Source organism: Pelodiscus sinensis, chromosome 1 (assembly GCF_049634645.1).
Source record: "Pelodiscus sinensis isolate JC-2024 chromosome 1, ASM4963464v1, whole genome shotgun sequence".
Classification (NCBI taxonomy): Eukaryota; Metazoa; Chordata; order Testudines; family Trionychidae; genus Pelodiscus; species Pelodiscus sinensis.
Window position 1 is genome coordinate 186,394,382 of NC_134711.1, and position 24,869 is coordinate 186,419,250.

General features: G+C 40.4%; 2 protein-coding genes across 6 annotated transcripts in view; one reads left to right on the forward strand and one right to left on the reverse strand.

Moving 5' to 3' along the window:
• Positions 1–24,869, forward strand: part of TTC3 (tetratricopeptide repeat domain 3) — a 158,214-nt gene that overhangs the window by 120,991 nt on the left and 12,354 nt on the right. For all 4 annotated transcript variants that reach the window (XM_075911810.1, XM_075911801.1, XM_075911793.1 and 1 more), the window contains 12 exons: positions 788–1,051; positions 1,886–1,932; positions 3,912–3,968; positions 5,360–5,436; positions 5,869–6,024; positions 9,733–10,636; positions 13,626–13,691; positions 14,515–14,664; positions 15,952–16,091; positions 16,595–16,663; positions 21,825–21,921; positions 23,616–23,716. In XM_075911810.1, coding sequence (XP_075767925.1) covers positions 788–1,051; positions 1,886–1,932; positions 3,912–3,968; positions 5,360–5,436; positions 5,869–6,024; positions 9,733–10,636; positions 13,626–13,691; positions 14,515–14,664; positions 15,952–16,091; positions 16,595–16,663; positions 21,825–21,921; positions 23,616–23,716 — 2,128 coding nt within the window. The remainder of the gene's footprint in view (positions 1–787; positions 1,052–1,885; positions 1,933–3,911; positions 3,969–5,359; positions 5,437–5,868; positions 6,025–9,732; positions 10,637–13,625; positions 13,692–14,514; positions 14,665–15,951; positions 16,092–16,594; positions 16,664–21,824; positions 21,922–23,615; positions 23,717–24,869) is intronic.
• The window catches only part of VPS26C (VPS26 endosomal protein sorting factor C), a 75,101-nt gene continuing 56,103 nt past the window's right edge, over positions 5,872–24,869 (reverse strand). For both annotated transcript variants that reach the window (XM_075911823.1, XM_075911841.1), the window contains exon 8: positions 5,872–18,805. In XM_075911823.1, the coding sequence (XP_075767938.1) occupies positions 18,603–18,805 (203 nt within the window). In that variant the 3' untranslated portion in view covers positions 5,872–18,602. The remainder of the gene's footprint in view (positions 18,806–24,869) is intronic.

Sequence of the window (24,869 nt, forward strand, 5' to 3'; positions counted from 1 at the left end):
TATGGCTTGCCCATTGTTCAGCAAGTAGGCACTGTATTTAACCTCATTTGGAAAATTAACCTGACCTATAGGAATGCTAAATGTCAAAGATGAAGTAACCTATCATGTTAAGGCACCTAAACCAGGAAAGATGTGAACCCTATAAAAACCCCTGCCTATGAGATGTTGGGGGTCGGCTCTGATCTGAACATTGAGTTCCTTAGCCGTACCTTGGTTGCAACCAATAAACTTGAGTTGGACCCAGCCTGAAAGTGTGACTCTCTTCTTGGGGTAAATCAGACTAGCCTCCAAGGGGACGAAACCTTGCAATTTATGCAACAATAGGGATGATCTAAACATTTTATACAAAGTAACCAATTTATTTATTGTCTTGACCTTACAAATTGAAATGATAATCTTCTGTCTATAGATTGAATAAATCATCTTTTAATTTTTTTGGTGAAGTTGCCCAGCTATAGAGCTCTTTTTGGCTTCTTATTTGATTACAATATTGGGTGTATGTTACATGTCTTACTCAATTGTACTTGTAGCATATGCAAGAATTAGCTAAAATTAGTTTTTTAAAATTACATGTACCGTACTTTTAAATTGATGGTACTGTAGTGTAAAAATAGTTCTGATGGTTTGCATTTTTCAGGGCTACAGTAAAGACCAGTTTTGGCAACTTTATATCTGGTTTTGGAGCAAACTGTTCTTCTGTAGGAGATCTTCAGCATTCAGCCCTAAACTGGAATGACCAAAGTCCTGAATTGAATTCATTAACAGATTCTAACTTTTTTCATTTCAGGTTTGGATGCCACAAAGATCTTTTTCTCTCGTTATGGAGATTTTGTTAAAGAGCTTGACCTGAGGTTTATAACCATTCTGTGGAATGAGAAGTATGGCAGTAAATTTGGCAATGTGTTGACCAGCTATGAAGATAATGAAATTCTTAACTGTTTCTATGAAGCATCACTGAATGAAACTCGTTGTGTAATATGGCTATTAGAGGATAATAGAGAGAATTTTCCATCTTTGCATCAAGCATTAGATGAATTCTTTGATAAAATGGGTAAATGTATACAGTGTATCTATTCTATTAATGCCCTCTTACGCTTGCTTTTACTCTCCATCTATGTTATTGGGGAGTATTCTATGAAAACCTTCAGTAAATTGCATATTAGATCTTCTAAATTCCATATTGAAAACTGAACAGAGTCTGCAAAGGCAGGAGCATATAAAAAAGGATGCAGCTACTACAGTTCAGATTTATTTAAATAAAATGAAACTAATAATTAGCATCATGTATGTTGTAATATTGTCCTGTTGTAGCTTTACATGATGAACACATATTTTGAAGGGATTACTTTGATTCCTGGTAAATATGATTAAAATTTAGGTTATGCATATAAAAAGTTTTACCCGTGTATTTAAAAAATTGGAAATAGAGCATACAGCAGGTGTTACATTGATTTGTTGAGAAGGTGGATTTTGTATTTACAGCAGATATCTTAAAGGAATTCATAGAGTTCTGTCTTCAGAATAAAAGTGTTTTAATTTGGAGAAGTTTAACTTTAGCGTACATGGAAATACTAAGCCTTTGTCAAGTCTGTGTGACAATGAAAGATACTATGTTCCACTTTTAAATCTCAATCCTACAAGGATGTATGCATATGTTTATTCTTAAGCATATTAATAGTTCCAGTAAAATCAGTACTTATAACTCTAATCATATGCATGTCTCTTAGCAGGAATGAAATTTTAGAGAATAACTTTTTTATTTAGGGTGATATTTTAAAGATTATTTTTTATCAAAAAAAATCTCATAACTTACAGAATCTAATACTTTATGTACTACTTTATAACTATATTTGTTTCAAGTGATTTAATATTTTCCTTTCAATAGATGGTCCATGCATTATATTAAAAAAGCAGGAAAATGAAGATATCTCAGTAAGTTTTTTAAATAATAATGGAAAAAATGAATAAATACAGGCTCAACAGTATACCGTCACAGTAGACACAAAGTATAATGAAGATGCATGCACACTTACTGTTCTTTTAAGGGGACTTGCAAAATAGGAAATGAAAATTATGTGTTTGTTTGGAAGGCCTGAATGGTTTACAAACCAATCTCCAATTAGAAACAGTACTTGATAGTAATGTGTAGATTTGATGTGAAAAGCAAAAATAGCATTGTGGTGGTAGTGGTGGGTCAGATGGATTTACCACATTATGGGTAAAAGACAGGCTTTTTTTTTCTTTTTGTTTTTGTTTTTTCTTTCACTGCCAACTTTGAATCTCCAATTGAAGTCAAGAGTCTTTTTGCATGTGTATTATTTACAGTAACTCTGACCACTTGTTTTGGTATACATTGGAAAATAGTAAGTGACAGGGAAGGAACCCAATTTGACTCAAGTTGAGCTTACAAGGCTAGTAATTGCAACAATTATTTTTACTATGTATCTCAGCATATTTGCTCATGCTATTTGAGACCAACTGAGAACTAAACATTAACATTTTTACAGTCACTTTTTAGAGTACAACTCTGATTTAAAACTTGGCCTTCTTTGCTAGCCATCATTCTGAATCATATCTGCTGCCATACAACTTTTGTAACCTTTCTGCCAAGTGCAATAACAGAATATTCATCTATCAGTACTGCTCGTGTTCGAAGTATTCTGTTCAAAAATGTATCTAGTCTGCATGCTAGTTAGTCCACCTATGCCAAGCATGTCCAAAGTCCGGCCCATGGGCCAATTGTGGCCCGTGTTCCGATTTAATACGGCCCCCGCTTCCTCCCCCTCTCCTGACTCCCCGGCGCTCTTTTGAACTGGCGTGCCCAGCGCGCCGCTTCCGGCCGCGCCGCCGCCGCCCATGGCCTCCGCGGTCCTAGAGCCTGCCCTGTAAGGCACGTCCGCAGCCCCGCTCCCCCGCTCAGCTGCGGGTTCGCCCTGACCCCGGGCCGCCGTGAGGCCGGCGTGCCCTGCGCTCTCCGCCTGCCTCCGACCCTGCGGGCCCTCCGCCTTGGGGCTGAGAGTGTGGGGACGGCCCTCACGCATATTCACTTCTTCAAATCTGGCCCTCTTTGAAAAAAGTTTGGACACCCCTGACCTATGCAATATCAATTATCTTCTGATACACAGAATGGGTGCTTTGATGAGGTTAATGAATGTGGACCTACATGCTATCTTCCAATTTCAGGGGAAACTAAAGTTGAAGAGTAATGTACAAATTATTGTATTAAAATATTTGTATTTTTGGTGTATTATTTGTATACCAAAGTCAGCTAATAATACAAGATATTGCTACAGTTAGTTGTTCTAAATTAGACTTTAATGTTAAACATAAATTGAGAAGACAAATATTTTATTAGGAAAAATCAGAGAGGAAATAATTTTATCAGTTTAGTTCACATTTCCTATTAACAGTAAGTGAGGATAATACTTAATTTCCTCCCTGATATTCTTAATTTCCTCACTTATCACATAGAGATATTTTTCATACAAATGTGATGATGTATAGTTGCCTTGTTTCTGATGCTTGTAACCTATATGAAGTTGTGTTGTTTGTGACATCACAGTAGACTGTTACAAAAGTTGCCACAGAAGATCATTGCTTCATGTGGGGAACAAGCAGCAGAAATAGAAAAATTGTCAATTCTGTTTTTAAAACCTATGTTCCCCTTAGTAAAAGTGAAGAATGAGGAAAACACGAAACTCATGTGAGTGAACCAGTCTAAATAGAAGACTTTTGCCAAGTTATTTTCCCATGTGGGTTTCCAGAAGTGAAAAAATATACAGTTTGCTGTACCTTGTATATTATTCAAAACAAAAGGAGAGTTTTAATTTAACAACTGAGTGTGCCATTGTAAGAAACACATGGTAACTTCTCCATAAGGAGTAGCCACTGACTCTCTATTTCTGTTTTAGACTAATGGTATCAAAGTTAAAAACAAAAGTAAGAAGAAGAAAACAAAAGAATCAAGAGTAAGTACTATTTGTATTGTTTATTTCTCTAAATTGATTCACTAAAAATTGGAAATGGAAATATTTAAAAATCTAAATCTTTATTTTCTAAAACAACATGTTGAGAAGTATTCTTCGTGTGAAAAAGAAATCTGTAGATAGAAAATGTAAAGGTACCGTTCATGTTGTAAGTAGCAATTAAGCTAGTATTAGAAATGTGTAGCTACAGAAAGCAAAAGATTGAAAGACAATACACTAAGGCCTCATCTAGACTACATTCCTCTGTTGAAAGAGGAATGTAAATGAGCTCGATCGAAAGGGCAAATGAACTGTGGATTTAAATATCCTGCACTTCATTTGCATATTCACGTCCGATTGCTGTTTTGAAAAAGGGTTTTTCGAAAGTGAAAGTGCAGTCTAGATGCAGTTCTTTCAGGGGAAAAAAAAAACTTTTTTGAAAGAACCCATACTCCTCAATGTGGGTTCTTTTGAAAGGGGTTTTTTTTTTTGTTGTAAGAAAGAACTGCGTCTAGACTGCGCTTTTTTTGAAACAGCAATCAGAAGCAAATATGCAAATGAAGCGCAGGATATTTAAATCTGCACTTCATTTGCACTTTCGATTGGGCTCATTTACATTCCTCTTTCAACAGACGAATGTGGTCTAGATAAGCCCTAATAGTTTCATACAATTCGGGTTCTGGACACATTAGCATTTCCAACAATTCCTTTGCAGTGTACTGATCCGCACATCAGTACATGGTTATGGGGAAGGGGGATAGAGAGAAACCAGTCTCTATGATACTGAATTCCTCTATCTACTGAGATTACTTCAAAGCTGAAATAGACTTTTAGTCCCCAGTTCACACTGGAAATGCAAAGAGATTTGGCACTGGAGCTTTTATCATTCCAACAGCTTCCTGTACAGTAATCAATAAAGGAAAAAGTGATCGGGACTATGAGGAGGATCCACTTTGTGTGAGATGGTGTATATATTTACTTGTGGAATATCTTACCCTTATTCTTCTGATTGTATTTATGGGATATGTTAGCAACTGAAAAAGCAGAAAGTAGCTTCCTAAAAGCTTGGAAAAATCTGAGAGTTAATGAAAAGGTGGGGACATATTATAGGATTTAGATAGTCCAAAATGACTTTTTGTTCTGAATGTCCCTTTCCTGCTTCTACAACTAGTTTTGGAGAACAGACGATCATTTAATTCTGGAAGGATTTTTGGGTAAACTTAATCTGAGCCCTCTAATTTTTGCTGTAATTATGGTGGTCAGATTTAATAATATTGATTGTTGGGCATCTGAATACAAATCAAATTAAAACAGGATTTGAAATAGCCTGAAGATATTTGAATTTTATATAATGTGGCACAGTTAAAAAAAAATTATATATATATTTAATTTAGCCTATTTTAGTACTTTCTGGTGGAGTTGGTGCAGTCACCCGAGAAGACGACAGTGTATTTCCAGAAGAAAATACTTTGTGAGTATCAACAGGCAATTTTATTTTATTTTGTGTACAACACCCAAGAGTGTGCTATGTTACACAACAAGGAAAAGATACAGTTCCTGCTTGGAAGGATTAATACCATAAACAGATATGAGACCCAAAAATGTTTTAAGATCAAAGTTGAGTTTGAGAGTACTTATCAGAGTTTAAAGGTTTAAAAAAAAAGAAAAGAAAAGATCTTTACCAAAGCTTTGTAGTTAGTCTTAAAAAAAAAATTTCAGTATCTTAAGAGTGTTGCTTCACAGGATCAAGTTATGCTTAGCATTACTATTAAAAATGTTTAAAATTAGTTTTATTGACTCATCTTGTGTCCTATGTATTAGGTCAATTGGAGGAGTCCAGTAAACTAAGATGTGTGATTTTTGTTTTGTTTTGTTTAAATCATATGATTTTTCTTTCCCACAGAAGTTTTATGAATCCTGGTGAGCCTTTTATAATTCCAGAATATCTTCGTGATCAAGTGGAAGAGTTTGAAGCTCTGTTTGACAATGTTTCAGACAGTAACAATTATCAGAGACTTTTGGATAATAACCCAGACCCAACTTGTGAAAGTTTATATTAGTAGGTGTACATTTCTCTATTCATTTGTTTCAATTTTATTGCAAATTTGGATAAATTTTCAAGCTTTTATGTACATTAATTCTGCATCATCCATTTGAGATTTAATTTATAGTGTTGTTCTTCGAGTGGTTGCTCATGTCCATTCGAATTAGGTGTGCGCACCACGTCTTCTGGAGCGTTTTCCCTAGCGGTACCCGTAGCGCCGGCGTGGCGCCGCCATGGCAGTGCATAAGTACCCCTGCCGGCGCTGCCCCACCTCAGTTCCTTCTTACCGCCCGTGACGGTCATTGGAGCATGTCTCTCTCTTAGATCAGTTAATGGTTCCCGTTTTTCTTAGCATTCTAAATAGTTCAGTTAGTTAGGTAGTTAGTGACTCTTTGTTTTGTCCCTTCTCCCCCTTCGGGGGTGAGGAATGCCAGGGCCGCAAGGCTTTAAGGCGTGCCCTGTCTGCGCAAAGTTCGTGCCCAAAGGAGACCCTCACGACAGTTGTCTGAAGTGCCTTGGTGAGGGCCATCTTACAGACGCCTGTAAGATCTGCAAGTCTTTTAAGCCGCGCACTAAGAGGGAGAGAGTCTCTTGTCTAAAACTCCTCCTCATGGATGCGGCTTTATAGCCAGTACCGGCTGGGCACTCTGCAGTACACAGTGCACTGGCGTCTACGTAAGATGCTCCACCCCGAGGCAGGACCTCGGCATCGAGGGCCCGGCACCGGTCTCACTCTCCAGCACCGAAGAGGTTGAGAGAGTCTCGCGGGAGGTCTCCAAGCTGGAAATCCAGGTTGGGCCTGCACCGTGGTGCCGACTCACTGGTGCACACATCCTCATCCTTTACGGTGCGGCGTAAGTGAGTGGGACGTCCGTCCAGTCCAGGGCAATTACCCTCGCACCGCCCTTCCACGCCGGACACCTTTGAGGTGGTGCAGGACCTCATTAGCCTTACTACCTCCCCTCCGTCATCAGTTGAAGTGGAAGGGTCGAGGTCACCTACGCTGGAGGCCGTGTTGACTCTGGCTTCGCCTCCACACTGGCATGATCAGCCGGCTCAGGCCACTTATGCGGCGGGACCATCCCTGGTGGGACCAGTACCGCTTGCCTCCTCACTGGTGCCGGTATCAACGCAGGCCTCCAAACCTCACTCGGCACCCGACTGGGCTCGGCCTTCCTCGGTGCTAGGACCGTTTTCTGTCCCCCTCTTGGCCGCCCCGGTGCCGTACCACTCTAGTCTTGTGGCAACGTCTACGGCACCATCATCGTTGACGCCGGCACTGAGCAACTTCCTAGAGGTGCTGTTCCAGTCATCGGCACTGGGACCTTCAGCATCAGTCTCTTCAGCACTGATGCACGTCTTGGCACTGTCACAGGCTCTGGCATCGACCATGTGGAACTTGCCGGTACCCCAATCGATGGTGACGTCGACTTCTTAGGGGTTTGTCTCGCACCCGATACCGGCTTCGACAGCGCCATCGTGCTCCGCGTCAGCACCGCAACCGGCACTAGGACTGGGCCTTCCGGTGCCGCGACTGGCTCAACCCCGGGTACCGAGGCCCAACCCTTCAGCACCAACACTACTCTCGGCACCGAGGCCAGTTCCCCTGGTGCCGCAACAGCCACCTGTTCCCCCCGGTGCCGCAACAACCATCAGCTTTGTCCATAGTGGAGCTGGTCTCCGAATTGACCCGATCTCCTATCACGACCGCCCGGATCTGCTCAAGGTTACTGGGGCACATGGTGGCGTGTACATATGTGGTACGCCATGCCCGAATGAGGCTCAGGCCTCTGCAGACCTGGTTGGCAAAGGATGGGATTCAACCAATCCAGAGGTCCCTGGGACATGGTTCTCACAGTGCCTCCGGAGGTAATAGCCTCCTTACAATGGTGGACTAAGGAGGCTGTGGTGTGCAGCGGGATCCCCTTCACTGTACTTCCCCCCTCGCTCACTCTGGTCACAGATGCCTCGGACCTGGGTTGGGGAGCGCACCTGGGGTGCCACAGGACCCAGGGTCTTTGGTCCCCTGCAGAGCGGGTTCTGCACATAAATTTCAAGCTTTTATGTACATTAATTCTGCATCATCCATTTGAGATTTAATTTATAGTGTTTTCTGAACAAAGAAATGTTGAGCCAGTAGACAGAAATAAAACATCCTAAAATCTAAATGTACAGTGTAATTGATAATACCTCAGACTTTTGAAGAATAAATTAAAGACCAGTTATATCCATATAAATGCTGAGATAAGGAAACAAGAAATTCTATCGAAGAGAGAAAGCTGGAAGTTGTTTCTGAAATATTGAAATACTGAAATATTGATAGCCTTGGAGACAGAATGTATCTCTTTCGTTAATACATTCCCCTTTAATGTGCTTCAGATTTGACTAAAAGACTTCTAAGTACAAATTGTGCTGGTATGAGGCTTGATATGAACATCAGACTGTTAACTGAACAGAGATGACCAGTTTTATTTCCCCGTGGCTACTAAATAGCTGGCAGTTCGTAACACTTGATTTCTATCAACCCTTGGTTAAGTGTGAACCAACTGACTTAGAAGTAGGGATGCATTTAAAAACGTAACACTGTAATTCCTAACAATCATAGCAGTTAAATGGCTACACAAACTGTGGGCTCTATAGTAAAGCTTAAGTAAACTACGATAGCATATCAGAAGTCGACTTATCACGACATCTAATATAGGGGCTATTAAAATATGTTTAATGAAGTAAACATGTAACCTATTGAAAAATTTCAGTGGGTACACATGGGGGTGGGGTAGCCTGGCTCCCCACAAACACCAACTCCTGCCTGTTGTCCTCACCTGCACTGCTGTCTCATCAGAGAGAAGAGGACGGGGAGAGGCAGGCGTCTCCCCAGGAGCCAATGTGCACAGGGCGGCTGGCTTCCTGTGTATACTGGGAGCCTGCATGTAACCGTGAAGCTTAAGCAGTGAGCCCAGGCTCATTGGTTAACTATGTACCCGGTTACACTTTCACATTCCCTAGTCTAGTGTGCAGTAAGGTCAGCAGGGCCTGCTGTCCTCTTGACATGGCTATATTTCTCATCCTGGTGGAGAACCAGCATCAGTGGGAAAGTGCTCAGAGATCGATTTATCATGTCTAAGCAAACATGATAAATTGAAAGTTGGTAGATTGATCACTGCAGCATCAATTCTCAGCATAGTGGAGACAAGCCCTTAGTTTCTGTTAACTATCATCCCACTGTTTTCTATAGTAACACTTTCTCTATGCTGTTAGCTTTATTTCCTGTTTATATTTCCAAAGATTTGTCTTAATATCCATATTCTTCAGCTAACTACACAATGTGCAACCTTTTCCTTGCTAATGCTTCAGATAAAGTATATAGCACTAGCTTCTCTTTGGAGAAACAAAGTGTAAATTGTGAGATTGTTTTTCAGCTTACTACAAAGTCATAATTTCAATTCTTGGCTCTGGCCATCTCCTTTTTATATTGTCACTGTATTTGGAGACGTTAATATTGAGTCACAGTTGTAGAAGAGGTCTAGAAAGCAAATATTTAGAATTAGCATGCATTGATTAATGTATTTTCTTCTGGAAAAAAATCATTTCAAAAGTTTTTAATACATTATTAATGCTATTTGTCTTTGTAGAAATTATTGTTAAAACAATAATGTAAATATCAAGTATGGCTTTAAAAGAAATGAAAAATGTTTGGATTAATTAATATAATTTTTTTTCAAGCTATTTCTCCCAGATCTTGGAGGAACATGGTCCAATGAAAATTGATGATAAATTGTTAGTTGGAGAATATGAACATTTCCCTGAAGAAGCTTGTAAGATTGTGGAAGATGCAGGTGGTCTGAAACCTTTCCTTCTAGAATCCCTTCGTTTTGTTATGATGGATGATCTTATTGGCTTAATGAAACATGCAGTTCTACTTACGGAAAATACTGATACAGAAGAAGATACTAGAAATGAAGAGGAAAATCATATAGCTTATGAAAATATTAATGAAAATTATCAAAGCAGATTACAATTAAACCCAGCTGCTGAGGAATTCAAACCAGTGTCTTATATGCCGGTTCCTAGTAATACTACAGTAACAAATTCTGAAAATCTAGATTATTCAATCCCAGGACATTCCTCAAATATTTCTTATATCTCCATGTATTCTGTGCCTAGTCGGAGTATCAATACCATAGAAGAATCACTATCTTCTTCAGATGTATTGCTGCACTCCTCTATGTATGATAATCAAGATTTACCTCTGAGTGAGGTTTCCTCATGTTATGAAAGTGAAAGAACATTCCCAATGATTTCTCAAATACTTCCTATACCAGATGTTGCCAGGCAACCTAATTATATATATGCTGATTATGAAGCTCCTCTTGATATTGATAAAGCAACAATATCAGACAGAGAGTACGTATCTGGCAATCATATACCAAATCAAATGCAAGCATACCAGGACCCTCAGTATGTATTGGGGAAGTCGATCTACAGCATTTATGGAGATAATCTTGACCAGAGTATGAGCAGTATTAAGGAAGTTAAATATGATCAGTCTGCTGTTAAGATGGAGCTAGAGAATAAAAGTACTCCTGTAATGAAAAATATTCCACTTACAAAGATGATAGCTATTCAGGTAAGAAATCAAAGGAAGAGAATCTTTTAAGGACTAGAAATTACTAGAAATGCATTAAATCTTGCCTGTTTTTGTTTGATAAATAGAACACTTAATTCTCTAGAGCTGTCAGTCCAGACAGTCACATTTTAGCAGCTTATTCACATTTGTTCCTTTAATGCTTTAAAGGGACATGGAGTTTTTTATGCTTGAAGTTTACAGTAATCTTTTACCAGGAGGAGAATGTTACATAGGTCAGTGTAAAAATTATCTGATAGGTTGCAGAAAGCTCTTCTTTGTTTTTAATTTTGGTGGTTGTTTAAATTGATACATAGTAAATGAAACATTCACTGTATTTTATAAAATACAGTTTGAAACTCTCTAAACCAGGACTGTCTAGTCTGGCAACATCCGTGGTCCGACACAGATGTTTCAGGACCAGAGTCCCAGTGGAGGGCCAGTAACAAGATCCCTGCAGGGCTGGTAGGGCAGCAGGCTGCCCGAAGCAAATTGCTGGCAGGACCACCTAGGGCACGGAAGAAGGTCTGGGAGTCCTGGTGCATGGCTGCCTGATGGGACTGGGAGCTGCAGCAGTGGTGGCTGGGTGGGGCCCAGAGCTTTGGCACACAGCTGCTCGGTGGGCCAGGAGACCTGTTGCATGGCTGCTTGGCAGGGCTGGGAGCTGCAGGAGCAGTGGCTGCCCAATGGGGTTGGGAGCCCCAGCACGCGGCTGCTCAGCAGCATTGGCAAGGCAGTGGGACCAAGCAGTAGGTGGGGAGCTGGCTGGTGGGCTAAGCCAGGGCTAAGGAGTCAATTGTGGGGGGGCCAGAAATGATCTCCCCTGGTCCAGCAAAATCCCTCATCCAAGACCAGTTAGGTCCTTAGGATGCCAGACCAGGGAGGTCTAAACTGTAGTCTAAAATACATAGGCATTTAAATTGTCATCTTAAGTTAATGTAAGCTAAATTAAAGATTTCAGAATATGTATTTACCAGTCCATTGTGAGCTAAAACTAAATTTAACTTACTGTTTTGGAATCCAGTCCCACAGATACTAATAAGCACTTAGCACTTAAAGCTGAGTGTTTGCAGGATTAACCCCTTTATGGAACCTAAAAACCACTTCACTAACTCCTTCACAATTACATTGATATCAGTTGGTTATGTTAATGCAAGAAAGGAGATATTTGTATAGGAATGAAAAGTTGTTAGAAAATGTGTTTGCGCCTAGTTTTTGTAAATAAATGAAATAAACGTGTCCCCTCATCTCTTTTCAAACCAAAGGAAAGAAAATTAGACTGTTGTTCTTTGTTTTTCCATTTGGAAGTTTTCAAACTAAGATCTGCACATAATGAAACACAAAGGAAAACAAAATCCCCTCATATTCCTAATAATTATATATCTTTGCTGTGGTGCCATATTTGTATCCTTGCAAGATCAGCAAAAGTACATTTTTAAGACTTGTAGTACCATGAGAAATGGAACTGTGCTATATTTTAATAAATATTGTTTCAATATTAGGAATTTCTTAGGGATTCTGAAAGTTGAAGTTAAAACAGAAAATATTAATGTTGCTGCAAATAAGCATTTGAAAAAATTTCCAATGTGCATTTCTGAAATTACTGCAGGTACTAGACAGCTCACCTGCAAAAATTACTTCATTAATAAAACAGGCACTGGTAGAAATCAGTGTCATATTAACAAAGTACTAATTAAAAATATAACAATTTTCTGAAGGAGGAGTCTATTATTGCCCTGTCCCTAATGCGGTTAACTTTTCCAGAGCTGGCTGTGCTACAGTTTGTCAAATGCAAATTTATAATTAAACTGAATTTTCAGACATTACACATTATTTATGGTAATAATTAGGGTTGTTAGATGTCATTTTATAATCATGTAACTGCAAAATCTTATCAGTTACACAATTATTCGATTGTCCCCAGCAGCAGCTGCCTCTCTCCACAGGGAGCCCAAGCTCTGCGTGGACAGAGGCTGCTCCATAATCCTCCTCCTCCCCCTGTGCTGCTGTGTCTGATACAAAGGCAGCAGTGTGTGTGTGGGGGGGGGCGGGGGGATGGCTCCATGAAGCCAATGCTCATGGGGAGCCGCTTTTAAGCCACCCCCTTCCCTTAGCACCGGCTCCCACTTCCCCCTCCCCTCTGCTGCCTCTTTGGGAGGCAGCAAGGGGTGGGGGGCAGGCAGTTCAGCTCAGCAGAGCTGGCTTTCCATATGTACTAGTTCCCGCCTGCCCCCTTGCCCTTCATGCTGATGCCTCTCTATCAGAGACAGCACTGCAGGGATGGTGGGGCAGGCAGCTTTGCAAGATCTGGTGCTTGTGGGGGCTGAGCTTAAAAGCCAGCTCCCTGTGGGCACCAGCTGTCGCCTCCCTACCCTTGCTGCCCCTGATACAGTGTGTGTGTGTGTGGTTGTTTGGATTACTGATAAGCCCATACTTATCGGTTAATCATTGAAATGACTATACACTAACATCTCTGGTAATAAGTTGGTTTTTTGAACTCTGATAAAGGCATTTTCAAAGCACTGAGTTGGCATAACTCTGTTCTCATCAAAGTTTGTGGTAAAACTTTCCCACCTTCAGTAGGAGCTGGAGGCCAATCATTAATGTTTTTGAAAAACCTACCCTAAGCTTTCATTTAAACTCTGCTTGCGCACTCAAGCTTCTTTTAAGGATTCTGTGGGAAGAGATTGCTCTTTAAACATAATATGAATATCTGTTTGTTGAGTTGGGAGTGGAGAAAGTTCACCCAAAATGTTCTGTATTCACTTATCCATGCAACCATTTTAAGGAACTCATTTAAAATATTGTTATACCTCAAAATGTTTCTTTTAAGTCAGTTAGATGGGACCTACTCATGATCTGAGTGATGTTAATGTGACTTTAAATTATATTCCATCTACACTACAGAACAATTTAGGGACTGGTAGCAAGTGTAGATGGGAGATAACTTTTTTATTTTTATTGAAATAACTAATGGTTGTTTATATTCTAGGTAAATCAGGAATTAACAGCTAGAGAGGCTAATACCATGCCTTTTTATCCATTTGAAACTCAACAAGTAAGTACATGTATTGTTCCTTAGGCAATATTTTGAAAGTCTTCGCTAATTAAATAAGGAAGATTTAAGGGCCCAATGATTAGTGGACAGTGTCATTTAATTTAGCATCTAGCTAGTAAAATCCAAAAAATTGTCACACTGTGAAATTTAAAAATCTATTAATTTAGGAATTTTTTTCTTTGAGGGACGAGTGCTTAAATCACCAAAACTACTTCCAAAATATATTAAAACATTCTTTGTGGATAGATCAAAAGGAGCTTGAGATAAAAAACATCCCCAAAAAGTTTAATAGTGAAAGGATAAATCTGGCTGACTTTGGGTTTTGGTTTTTACTCAGTCCTCTACGGCCTGCCTTTTAGTATGTTATAGTGTAGGATTAATAGAGTTGTCATTTAAAAAAAATGTCAGTTTTAGAGTGCAGGTTCTGTAGCTGTTGCCCAAATGTCAGAGTCAGTTTCAGTGGTGAATTTGGTAATTCTTCTTTTCCAGCAATACTGAAGAAATCCCCTCCATTCTGGGGGGTATATAAAAATATCAAGTTGATAAGAATAGCTAACTCCTTGTAATTTTAAATAGCAGTTTTATATCCACATCAAGGGGGGAGCAGACCTTCAAAATGTTCATGCTAGTTCAGTGCTGAATCAGTATTTGTTTCTTTGGTTGAAATAAAAAAAATCTTGTTAACCTTCTGTCAACAAAATTCTCTAAGATCTTGGACCATCATTCACGTTAATCTGTTTCTGTAAATGGGCTGTGAATTCATGTTATTAACTCTAAGATACTGGACGTTATAACAAAAGCTCTTTCATAACCTAAATTTCAGGGAGATATTTTACGTATGGAAAAAGAGCATCAGGTATTACAAGAGCAACTTAAGGAAGCAAAGGAAAAATATGAACAGTTACAGTGCCGAAGCTCAGAAGAGATGAGTGTTTTAGAAGAGCAGTTAAAAAAAAAAGTTGAAGAAAATGAGGTAAGATTTTTATGCAAACTGCAGAGTCGGGTAACAGATAAAGAGCAACTGGAATGATTTTTAAAACCTTAGCTTTAGACAGCGTATTGATCAATAATGCATTTGAGACATAAGTGGTACTCATCACAACAAAACTTAGCTTCAACAACAGAACGCCTTTTCCACTTGTTCTGAGTGGCTCTGTTTATTTTCAGATAAAAGTGAATCAAACACTGTCTGGAACATAGGGTTGCTAGATGGTTTCAACAAATATATGTGATATGGGAAGTTTATTGCCCGAGGATTCAGATGGGGCAGAATGGAAGGAGGGAGGATCACTCGGGCAGAGTGCACACCTGGTATTCTGCATGGCCATGCTTGGTTCCCTGCTCTAGCCTCCCGTTATAAGAGAGACATTCGTGCTCTGTGTTTCACACTCATCCTTAGGGAGCAACTTCAGACCATTCCTCCACACGGGCTGTGCAGCACCTGGGCGGTGGGATCCTGAGGATGCTCTCACCGACTGGATGAGTGAGGTGACATCAAGTCCCTCGAGATCATCCTGTGGCTCTATGGAGTGTGTTTTGGACGTTCATTCATAGAAAGCCCTCTACCCTCCATTTTCCATGTCCGTGGGGTCAGAGGTCTGGAGGCAGGAGCCTTTGGCAGGAGAACAGGGCGAGTTGTAAGTGCCCAAGCGGAAGCTAAGTCACCTGCAACCCGGGTGCAGCATCGCCCCGGACCTGGCCTTGGGCTCCGCTTCTCCCTTCAGCAGGACATGGTGGGAGCCTGGCTCTGGGGAGCAGCTGGTCAGAACCCTGCTGAGCCCTGCACAGACCAAGGCAGATGCGCCTGCTCCTGCTTGGCCTCACCAGCCACCGAGCCTCTACTGCCTGTGAAGTTTGTGTCTGAGCCCAGACCAGCTTCCTCTCGCTGTGTCTCTGGCACAGTAACACACAGCACTGTGCTCCACTCTCAGGCTGTCCATGCGCAGGTAGAAATTGGAACTGTCCTTGGAGGCTGTGAATCATCCCTGGATTGTGGGAGAATAATACTCGCTCTACCCTGGTTTACTTAATTAGAAAATACCAGACATTTATATGTCCGGTATTTTCTCAATATGTTTCCCAGACAAAAAGCTCAAATACAGGACTATACGGTTCAAAACCAGACACTTGGCAATCCTACTGGAACATGGCTTACTAGTTAGTGTGCATTTGCTAGATGGTATATCAATTAAAACCTCAAAACTTGCTCTAGAAGTTGTCATTAAGTAACTACATTTTCTTAAATATTTTCTGCCTTTAGATTTCACAGAAAGAGTTGCAGTGGTTTCACCAAGATTTAGAAACAGAAGTTAAGAAATGGCAACAAGAAAAGAAAGAAAATCAAGAGAAATTAAAAGCAACAAAGAATACGTCCAAAAAACTTGCAGATAGTAATGAGATGTGAGTGTCCATTTTAAAAACTGATGCATGTTGCTTTTCTTTTTCATGATTTTAGAAATGGAAGCAACAATATATGTACGTGAAATATTAGTTGGCTGGAAATAAACTTTAGATACTTTTAGCTATTTGCAAAAACCTATAATGAGATGATACATCCCTAATCTGCTTTGACATCTTTCTGTATTTTCATTCTCCTGTGACTTTCAACCTTGGATGTTTGGGGGGTTTTTAGACACACTTATTGATTAGCCCTTCTTCTGTTTTGCTAGATGGGCTGAGTCACATCTTGAAAGAATCTTATATAACATTCAGATTACAGATTGAAAGCACCTATCTAACAGAAAATACATTTATGAGATTGAGAGAGAAAATTCTAAATTAACTACCTACATATATCAAATACATAGATTTGTCAAGTATATATGTGCAACTAAGCTTATAGAAGACTGTGTGTTGTGGTTGTCAGTAAACATTTTTCAGGATTTGTTATATTTTGCATGTAGGTACTTGAGGAATATTGATGAGAAGGACAAGCAATATGCCATGTATTTGGATACATTTCTGGAGACCAGGTAATTAAAAAAAAAAAAATCTTCCATCGCTAATCAATATTCAGGGTTTTTATTGACCCATTTTAATTGATTAGTGTTCTTATCCTAACACTGTTCTCTGTTGTACTTAGATATAATAATGAATATCGGCATGAATTGATAGGTATTTTTCGTATTCTCAAAATAAGGTGCTGCCTAATATAAAATAAAGAAAAAAGTAATTTATAGTAGCATGCTTTGTGGAAAGGTCACCTTCATACTAGTTACTGGGGGACATTATGGTTGTTGCTCTTCTTAGACGCTTGTAAAAGTTTAAAAGTGTATTCTCATAAGTTAGAGTATGCAGCAGCAGGGCTAGAAAGAAGTGCCTTATGCCACAAGAAGAACAGGAAATTTTATTTATAGACCTGATGATCAAGAGATCTTAGACCATAAACCTTTTACTTCAGTTGTTCTAAGCATCAATAATTTGGGGGGAAAGAGTGAAATATTTTTATAACAAGAAGTTGTAGAAGTATGGCTTAATCTGAATTTGGCATAGATTCAATATCAATAGTAGACATAAAGGTAAGTTAGAGGGCAGGTGAAAGCAATGAAAAATATAATGATAAATAAATGTAAACAGCATCTAGAAACAAAAATGCAGGCTATACATATATGATGGAGGAATCTATTCTGGGAACAGTTGAAATGAGTTGGAGGTCATAGTAAATAATCAGCTAAACTTGAGTTCCCAGAATGATGCTGTGGCCAAAAGGACTAATATGATACTTGGATGTCTGAATGGGACTGCTGAGTAGGAGTAGAGGTTATATTACTATTCTGTATTTGGCACTGATGCAACTGCTGCTGGAATACTGCATCCAGTTCTGATGTCCACAATTCAAGAAGAATGCTAAAAAAGTGGAGCGGGCTTAGAAAGAGCTGCGATATTGATTAAAGGATTGTGAAATATGCCCTCTAGCAAAAGACTGAAGGCGCTCAAATAGTTTAACATATCAAAAAGGGTTATGGGTTGACTAGATTACTGTTGATAAATACCTACACGGGGAATAAACATTTTATAATAGAGGACTTGTCAGTTTTGCAGGCAAAAGTATAACAAGATCCAGTGGCAGGAAGTTGAAGCTGGACAGATTCAGACTTTAAAATGAGGTGCTTTTTTCTTTTTCGAGGAGTGTCCCTGTGGGTGCTCCACTGTAGGTGTCTTGGTGCTCCTGCACTTACAACTGGAACTTTTTAGGAGCAGTATCCCCCCCAAGTGCCGATGTGCGTGCGCCACAGCGAGCGTCCCAATGCAAGTGCACTGGTAACCATCCCAGGCTTGGTGGAAACCCAGCAGCGCTAGGTGTTTCTTTACTTGGATAGCATTAGTTGGTTAATTGGTAGATAGTTGTTAGTGTTACGGTTTATCCGCTTGTTGGTGCCTTTCCTTTCCTTTAAAAAAAAATCCCATGTTTTCCCCTATTCTTCTCTAGTTAATTAGTTAATAGTAGAGTAGTGATGCTAGGCTCGCCAGGATTTAAGAGATGCCTGACTAGCAGGATGTCCCTTCCAATATCGGATGAACATGCCCAGTGCATCTAGTGCCTGGGCCAGAAGCATTCTCCAAAAAGCTGCCACCATTGTAAGAAGCTCTTTCCCAGATCCCTTAAAGCCAGGGAGCTGCAGCTTAAGCTCCTGTCCTTGGAGAAGACTGAAAGACCTGCTTTGGAACCGGTCTTTCAGGCCTCCCCCACAGCATACGTCACCTACAGCGGCTTCAGAGCAGCAATCATCAACACTGAGAGATCTTCCAGCTAAGAAAATGGTCAAGAGGAAACATTTGTCTCCCTCAGAAGCCTTCCTCTGCTCCAAAGGCACAGGTACCGAGGTAATCCAGTATAGACAAACCCCCAGGGATGGTGCTGGCCAAAGAAGCACGTCCTGTGGTCTCAGCATTGCTAGCAAAATACACTTACTACCACTTCAAGAAAATGAAAACCTTTATTGAACATCTGCTGGAGGAATACAAAACTTCATTTAAATCCAACTTAGATGAAGAGATCCTCATAGCAAAGACTGCACTGCAGGCTTCACTGGATGTGGCAGACACCGCTTCAAGGTTGCTTGTGGAGTATGTAGTCATGCATAGGGTCTCCTGACTGCACCTCTCTGGATTTCCTAGGGAGGTACAGAACAAAGTTGAGGACCTCTCCTTTGAGGGTCAGAAGCTATTTTCTACTACAACAGATGCTTCTTTACATACACTCAGGGATTCACAGCAATGCCCAAGATGTTGGGTATGTATGTCCATCAACCTAAGAAGAAGATATATTACCTCTAAACCCCACAAGGCCGGTCATCTTAGTACTTGACGCAGAGGAGCTACGACCTCAGACACCATCAGAGACAACAAAAACTCAGGCAACCTCAAAAACAACCTGCCATGTCTTAGTCCTCCAACAATAGACAGACCTTTTGAGCATCTGGTTGGGGATTCAATATTGTTTCCACCAGCCAATCAGTACCACTTCATCCTACATCCCTTCCATCATGCCTGGTCCCAAATTGACAGGTGGGCTCTAGAAGTAATCACTGAAGGATACACAATTTCCATCCTTGATTTCCCTCCAATCCCATCCTTCTTCAGGGACTCCACTCATGAGACTCTGCTCCAACAGGAGATACACAAGTTATTCCAGATGGGGGCAGTAGAGTCAGCACCATCACATCAGGGGGGAAAGGGCTTTTACTCCAGATACTTTTTCAATCCAAAAAGTAAAAGTCCAAAACCCATCTTGGACTTATGTAGGCTAAACAGGTACCTAAAAAGCCAATGCTTTACCATGGTAACATTAGCATGGATAATTCCATTTTGGGAAAAAGGAAACTAGATATCATCCCTCAACCTACAGAATGCATACTTCCACATAGCAATTCAGCTCTCACACAGAAAATTCTTCAGGTTTGCTCTAAATGACCAGCACTATCAGTATCAAGTCCCACCCTTCGGTCTATCTTAAGTGCCCAGAGTTTTAAAAAAAAAATCCTAGCAGTGGCAGTAGCTCATCTCAGAAAAATCAGGGATAATAATCTTCCCTTATCTAGACGACTACCTGGTAGTGGCTCTTATGGAGCAAAATGCCCTACAGTCCACTGCAAAGACAATTCAAATATTCAAGGTACTGGGCTTACAGACGAATATCCAAAAGTCGCACCTTACTCCATTCCAGGAGTTGGAATTCATAGGTGTAATATTGGATTGTGTGCAATAACTGGTCAAATCTAGTTTCATGCAGGCATTCAGGCCATCTTCTGTCAATCTTATGGTGGGGGCTGGTGACGTGGGGGTGCAGGAGTCTGGGTTGCAATATATGAGGGGCAACAGGGCAGGAGATTGGGGTGAATGACAGACTCAGGGCACAAGATTGGGGTGTGTGGGGATGTGCAGGAGTGTCATGGCTGGAGTCTGGGAATGTGATGGTATGAGGGGCTCAGAGCAGGGGGTTCAGGTTAGGGTTGCCAGATGGTTGGTCGAGCAAAAAAAAAAGAACGCGGGATAAGTGGGACTCCCAGCTGGGAGGTGGGTCGCGAACACCGCCGAGAGCCTGTGATTGCACAGAAGCCTGGCAGAGGCGGGAGGAGTGGCTGGAGCTCCTAGCCACTCCTCCCGCCCCCGCCAGGCTTCTGTGCAATCACAGGCTCTTGGCCGTGGTTGTGGCCCTGCCTCACAACTGTGAGGCAGGGCCGCAACCATGTCAGGCTTCTGTCCAGTGCTCAGCTGGAAAAATCAGAGAATACCGAACACTGCACGTGTCTGGTGTTGTCAGATTTTTTTTTTCTTTAATACCAGGCAGAGAACTCAAATACTGGACTGTCCGGTAGGATACTGGATACCTGGCAACCCTAGTTCAGGTGTATAATAGGCTCAGGATTGGAGTGTGTGGTGGGGAGTACAGGAATGTTATGAGGCTGCAGCCATATGGGGGCTGGGCCTAAACTGGGGGCTTGTTGGCCAGGCTTCATTTTTAAATAAAGTAAAATATTATGTCTAACGCAAAAGATTTCAACCTTGTCTTTATGGCAGGGGTGGGAAAGCTTTTTTGAGGTGGGGGCCACTGATTCACAGAAAAATCAGTTGGGGACCACACAAGTGAGACGCAAAAAGAAAAAACAAACCTCAAAAAAAAAAAAACCCCACCCTCGCTGATGGTGACCCCAACTGAAACACCTCACTCCACTGGTGTCTGGTCAGTGAGCTGGGGGGGATGTTCGGCGGGGGATATTTTGATTAGGGGGCTTGGGACGGAGGGGATCATGTCCTGAGGGCAGAGGGGATATTGACCAAAGGACTGGGGGTAGGAGGTGTATGGCTTTGGGGGCAGGAGGGATTTTGGCCTGGGGGCAAGGAGTGTGTCAGGGGGGTGGGGTCTGGGCATGAGGTGGTTGGGGGGCACTTGTTTTTGCACTCCCATTCCTTAAAAGGCTCTGGGAAGGGTTGGCAGGTAAGGTTTTCAAGGAGTGTGTCCTGAGGGAACAAATTAGCTTTCTCCCCCTCCCCTCCCTGCAAGAAGCTACGCAGGTGTTTGAGTCTTGCTGGACCCATAAGGCTGCAGCTCCAGCGCTGGCTCCCTGCTGGAAGGGCCTGAGCTGGAGTTCCAGAAGAGACATATTTGGCTCCCTAGAGCCCCTGCATTAATCTTACTGTATGCTTACCCAGTAACTGGTTAACTGGAGGGCTGGGCTGGGGGAGCAGTTCCCTGCCCACAGCATGCCGCAACTTGACCCTGGCTGACCAGAGCAGTCTACTGCCCATGGCGCAGCGGGAACCTGACCAGCCATAGCAGCCCTCCCTCCTGTGGTGGAGTGGGACTCAGGCTGGCTGGAGCAATTCCCAACCCTTGGTGAGGAGGGACCCCAGCTGGCTTGAACAGCCTCCCTGCCCTCGGAGGGCTGGCAGCACCCCAGCCACATGGTGTGCTGGTTAAACTATTACAATTAACTGGTTAAATGATACAACTTTTTAAGTGGATATTTACAATTTTCTATGTTATCTACATTATATATAGACTAATCAGTGATGCATGTTTTTCTAGAAGAAAAAAAAGTCTGTATAGTTTGGAGTATAATTCAAATATAGATGGCATCCTAGAATTCTTTTTGACATCTTCATTGTATTTTATTTTATTTTACTTTATAGTAATAGATTTGCCAATGAAAAAGTTCAGCTGGAAGAGCTAATAAAAAAGAGCAAAGATAATTGCCAGGAGTGTATTAAAAGAGCTGTTGCTGCAGAGGTAAAGCATGCCACAGTAGAGCCTTGTTCCTTTGCACTTCACTAATCCTAACAGAAAGCTTCATCTGCCCACTTACCAGGACAGATTTAGTAAAGAGATCTGGTGAGATTCAATCTTAATGATAATTTCATTATTATTACAAAATCACCTACGAAACATTTAATATATTTAGAACTATTAACATAAATAATTAAAACCAGTGGGTTTTTTTTTTTTTTGTAACAAAAAAAAATTGGTGCTGCAGGGGAAAAGTTGTTGAGCTCTGACTGGAGGTGCCAGTACTGCATACCAGGCAGTACGGTCACAAAAAAACCACTGATTAACACTACTTGCCAAATAAGCAAATTATGTTTTGTGATTAATTGTTCTAGATATTTTTGTTCACTTCATTACTAATTCACGCTGGATCTCTGAGACACTGCAAATTAGCAAGGTTCTATTGTATTTGTTTTGTGTATATATTTTTAGAACTAGTTGGATGTTTGAACCTATGTAATATATGTATATAATACATTAAAAAATTGTCTACTAGTAAAGCATAAATATAATTAAATAATGTCTTATTCACTAGACATGGACGTAGTTTCCTTTAGTGGGAATTTTTCACAAATTATTATTATTATTATTATTATTATTATTTAAAAAAGTACTGATTTTGAGTTGGAATATTGGCACATCTATTTCTAATAGAATTAGAGTGCAGATCCCTTTGAAGGCTGGCATCTTATAAATAATATGAGTGCCCATAATAGTTCTTTTAGGTGATTTTCTCTATATTTTGCTATATTCAGAATGCTTTTAACTAAAATTTCTTGAATAAAAAAAGATTGGATCTTTTCCTTTAAAGAAGTTTTGGATTGTTATGTTTGCAAATCATATTTTAAAAAAGATGATCCTTGTTGAGCTAGAAGTCAGTGTACCTGTCTTTAAATAGATGAAATATCTTTTTAATCATAAATATAATGCACAATATCAAGGTTATCTGTTTTCAAAGGATGGGGATGGAAAGTTTCACTATTGATGGAAGTTTTAATGCTCAGTAGGTTGTTTACAGCCACATGAGAGCCAGTAAGCTTCTTCACACATTTATGCTGTTGCATTTTAACACAGCTGGGAAAATATCACTACAGGGACGCTCTAGAGTAGGGCTACTCAACGCACGGCCCACGGGCCACATGCAGCCTGCGGCTTGTTTGTTTGCGGTCTGCAGGTGGGAGCTAAAACAAAGAAGTAATCTATAATAATGGTTTTCTGTTGATATACGTTTTATTATTTAAATTCCTGGACTGTCATTACTCATTAAAAGTGCTGACATATGGGTGGAAATTTGATAAATATTGCATTTTATTAATATCAGCAGAACTGACTTAAATGGTGCCTGTGTGTTGTGTAGTCTTGCCTTAAACTTTGTCTTCATGCCCCTCCGTCTGAAAGCAGCTATTTGCATATATTTGCATGTATATGCAACCACACTTAAGCTGCAGCCCCCAGCATGTGCGGTGAGTATCACTGTGGCCCCAAGGACTTCCAAAGTTGAGTAGCCCTGCTCTAGAGCTAGGCCTTTTCTGAATAGAAATGTATTTCATTGCATTACAAAATCACAGACTGAATTTAGATTAGTAATTAGTTTTACTGCTTGTACTTATGCAAATCCTTGTGCTGCATGTCTTATAAGTCAGTTAATTTAATTTTAGGTGTCAGTACTTGAAAATCGGAAGAACACTGAATTATGCAAGTTATGCAGCATAGCTGCAAATGCAGAAACAAATCTTAAAGTCCTAAAGTTAATGAGCAGGTATGCCCTTTAGTAAGTCATTAGAATTTGTTTCTCTGTTTTAAACTGTTATATTTCTATTTGTAATTGTTACACAATGTCACTATTTTATCTTGAATGGCATTTTAATCTAGATTCAGTTTACATATGTGAAAATTCATTAATTTTATGTGATCTTTTTACCCTCCTGTTTTCTTTTTTGTGATTGTTTTATTTCCTCTCCCTAATTTAGACTTTTTATTTGTTTAATGAAACTGTACATTTCCACTGGAGATCAGACATTCATGTTCCCAGATGTATTTCTGACTTCAAATAAGTACCATCATAGGTGTTTTCTAGATAGCTAAATACACCTTTAAAAATGTACTAACACCATATTAAAGCTTTGTCTAAAGAATGTGTTTTTGATGCTTTCTACAAGATTTTATAGGACTGAAAAATTAAGTTCTAAAAGTTTAGGAAAGCATAGTGGCATTTATTAACTTTTTGAATTACATCAGTTATAAAGAATCTTCTCTTGGTTAAAAAGTCTCAGAGGGAAGCTGTGTTAGTCTGTAACTTTAAAAACAACTAGTAGTCCTATGGCTTCTGCAAGACTAACAAAAATATATAGGATCTTCAAGCTTTTGTTGGTAAAACCCACTTCATCAGATGGAGAGGCAGTAACAGAAACTACGATGTGTGGTACTTGTCAATTGTAGGAACCGTGTTAATGAGGATAATTAAGTAGGCTGGATGTGTTCCATGGGTAGCTTTTGATGGGAAAATGCTGATGTTAAAGGCATGGAAAATTGGCTATACAATGCTCCAATCAGTTTGTCTTTATTCAAGCCCTGGGTAAGTGTGTCAAACTTGTAGATAAATTCCAGTTCTGCAGTCTCTCTAATTGGGCTGTGCAGTTGTATGAGCCCCAATATTGTGGCTCAAGAGGTTAGGTCCTGTGATGATGTTGCTTGTATAGATATGTGGACACAGTTGGCAACACGATTTGTTGCAGGGGTAGGTTCCTGGGTGAATGTATCTGAGGTGTGAAGTGTGGCTGCTGGAAATAATTTGCTTCAGGTTGAGGGGTTATCTAGAGGTGAGAGTTGGCCTGTCTCCCAAGGCTTATGAAAATGAGGGATAGTTTTTCAGGATAGGTTGTAGATTGTCAATGATTCTTTGGAGGAGCATA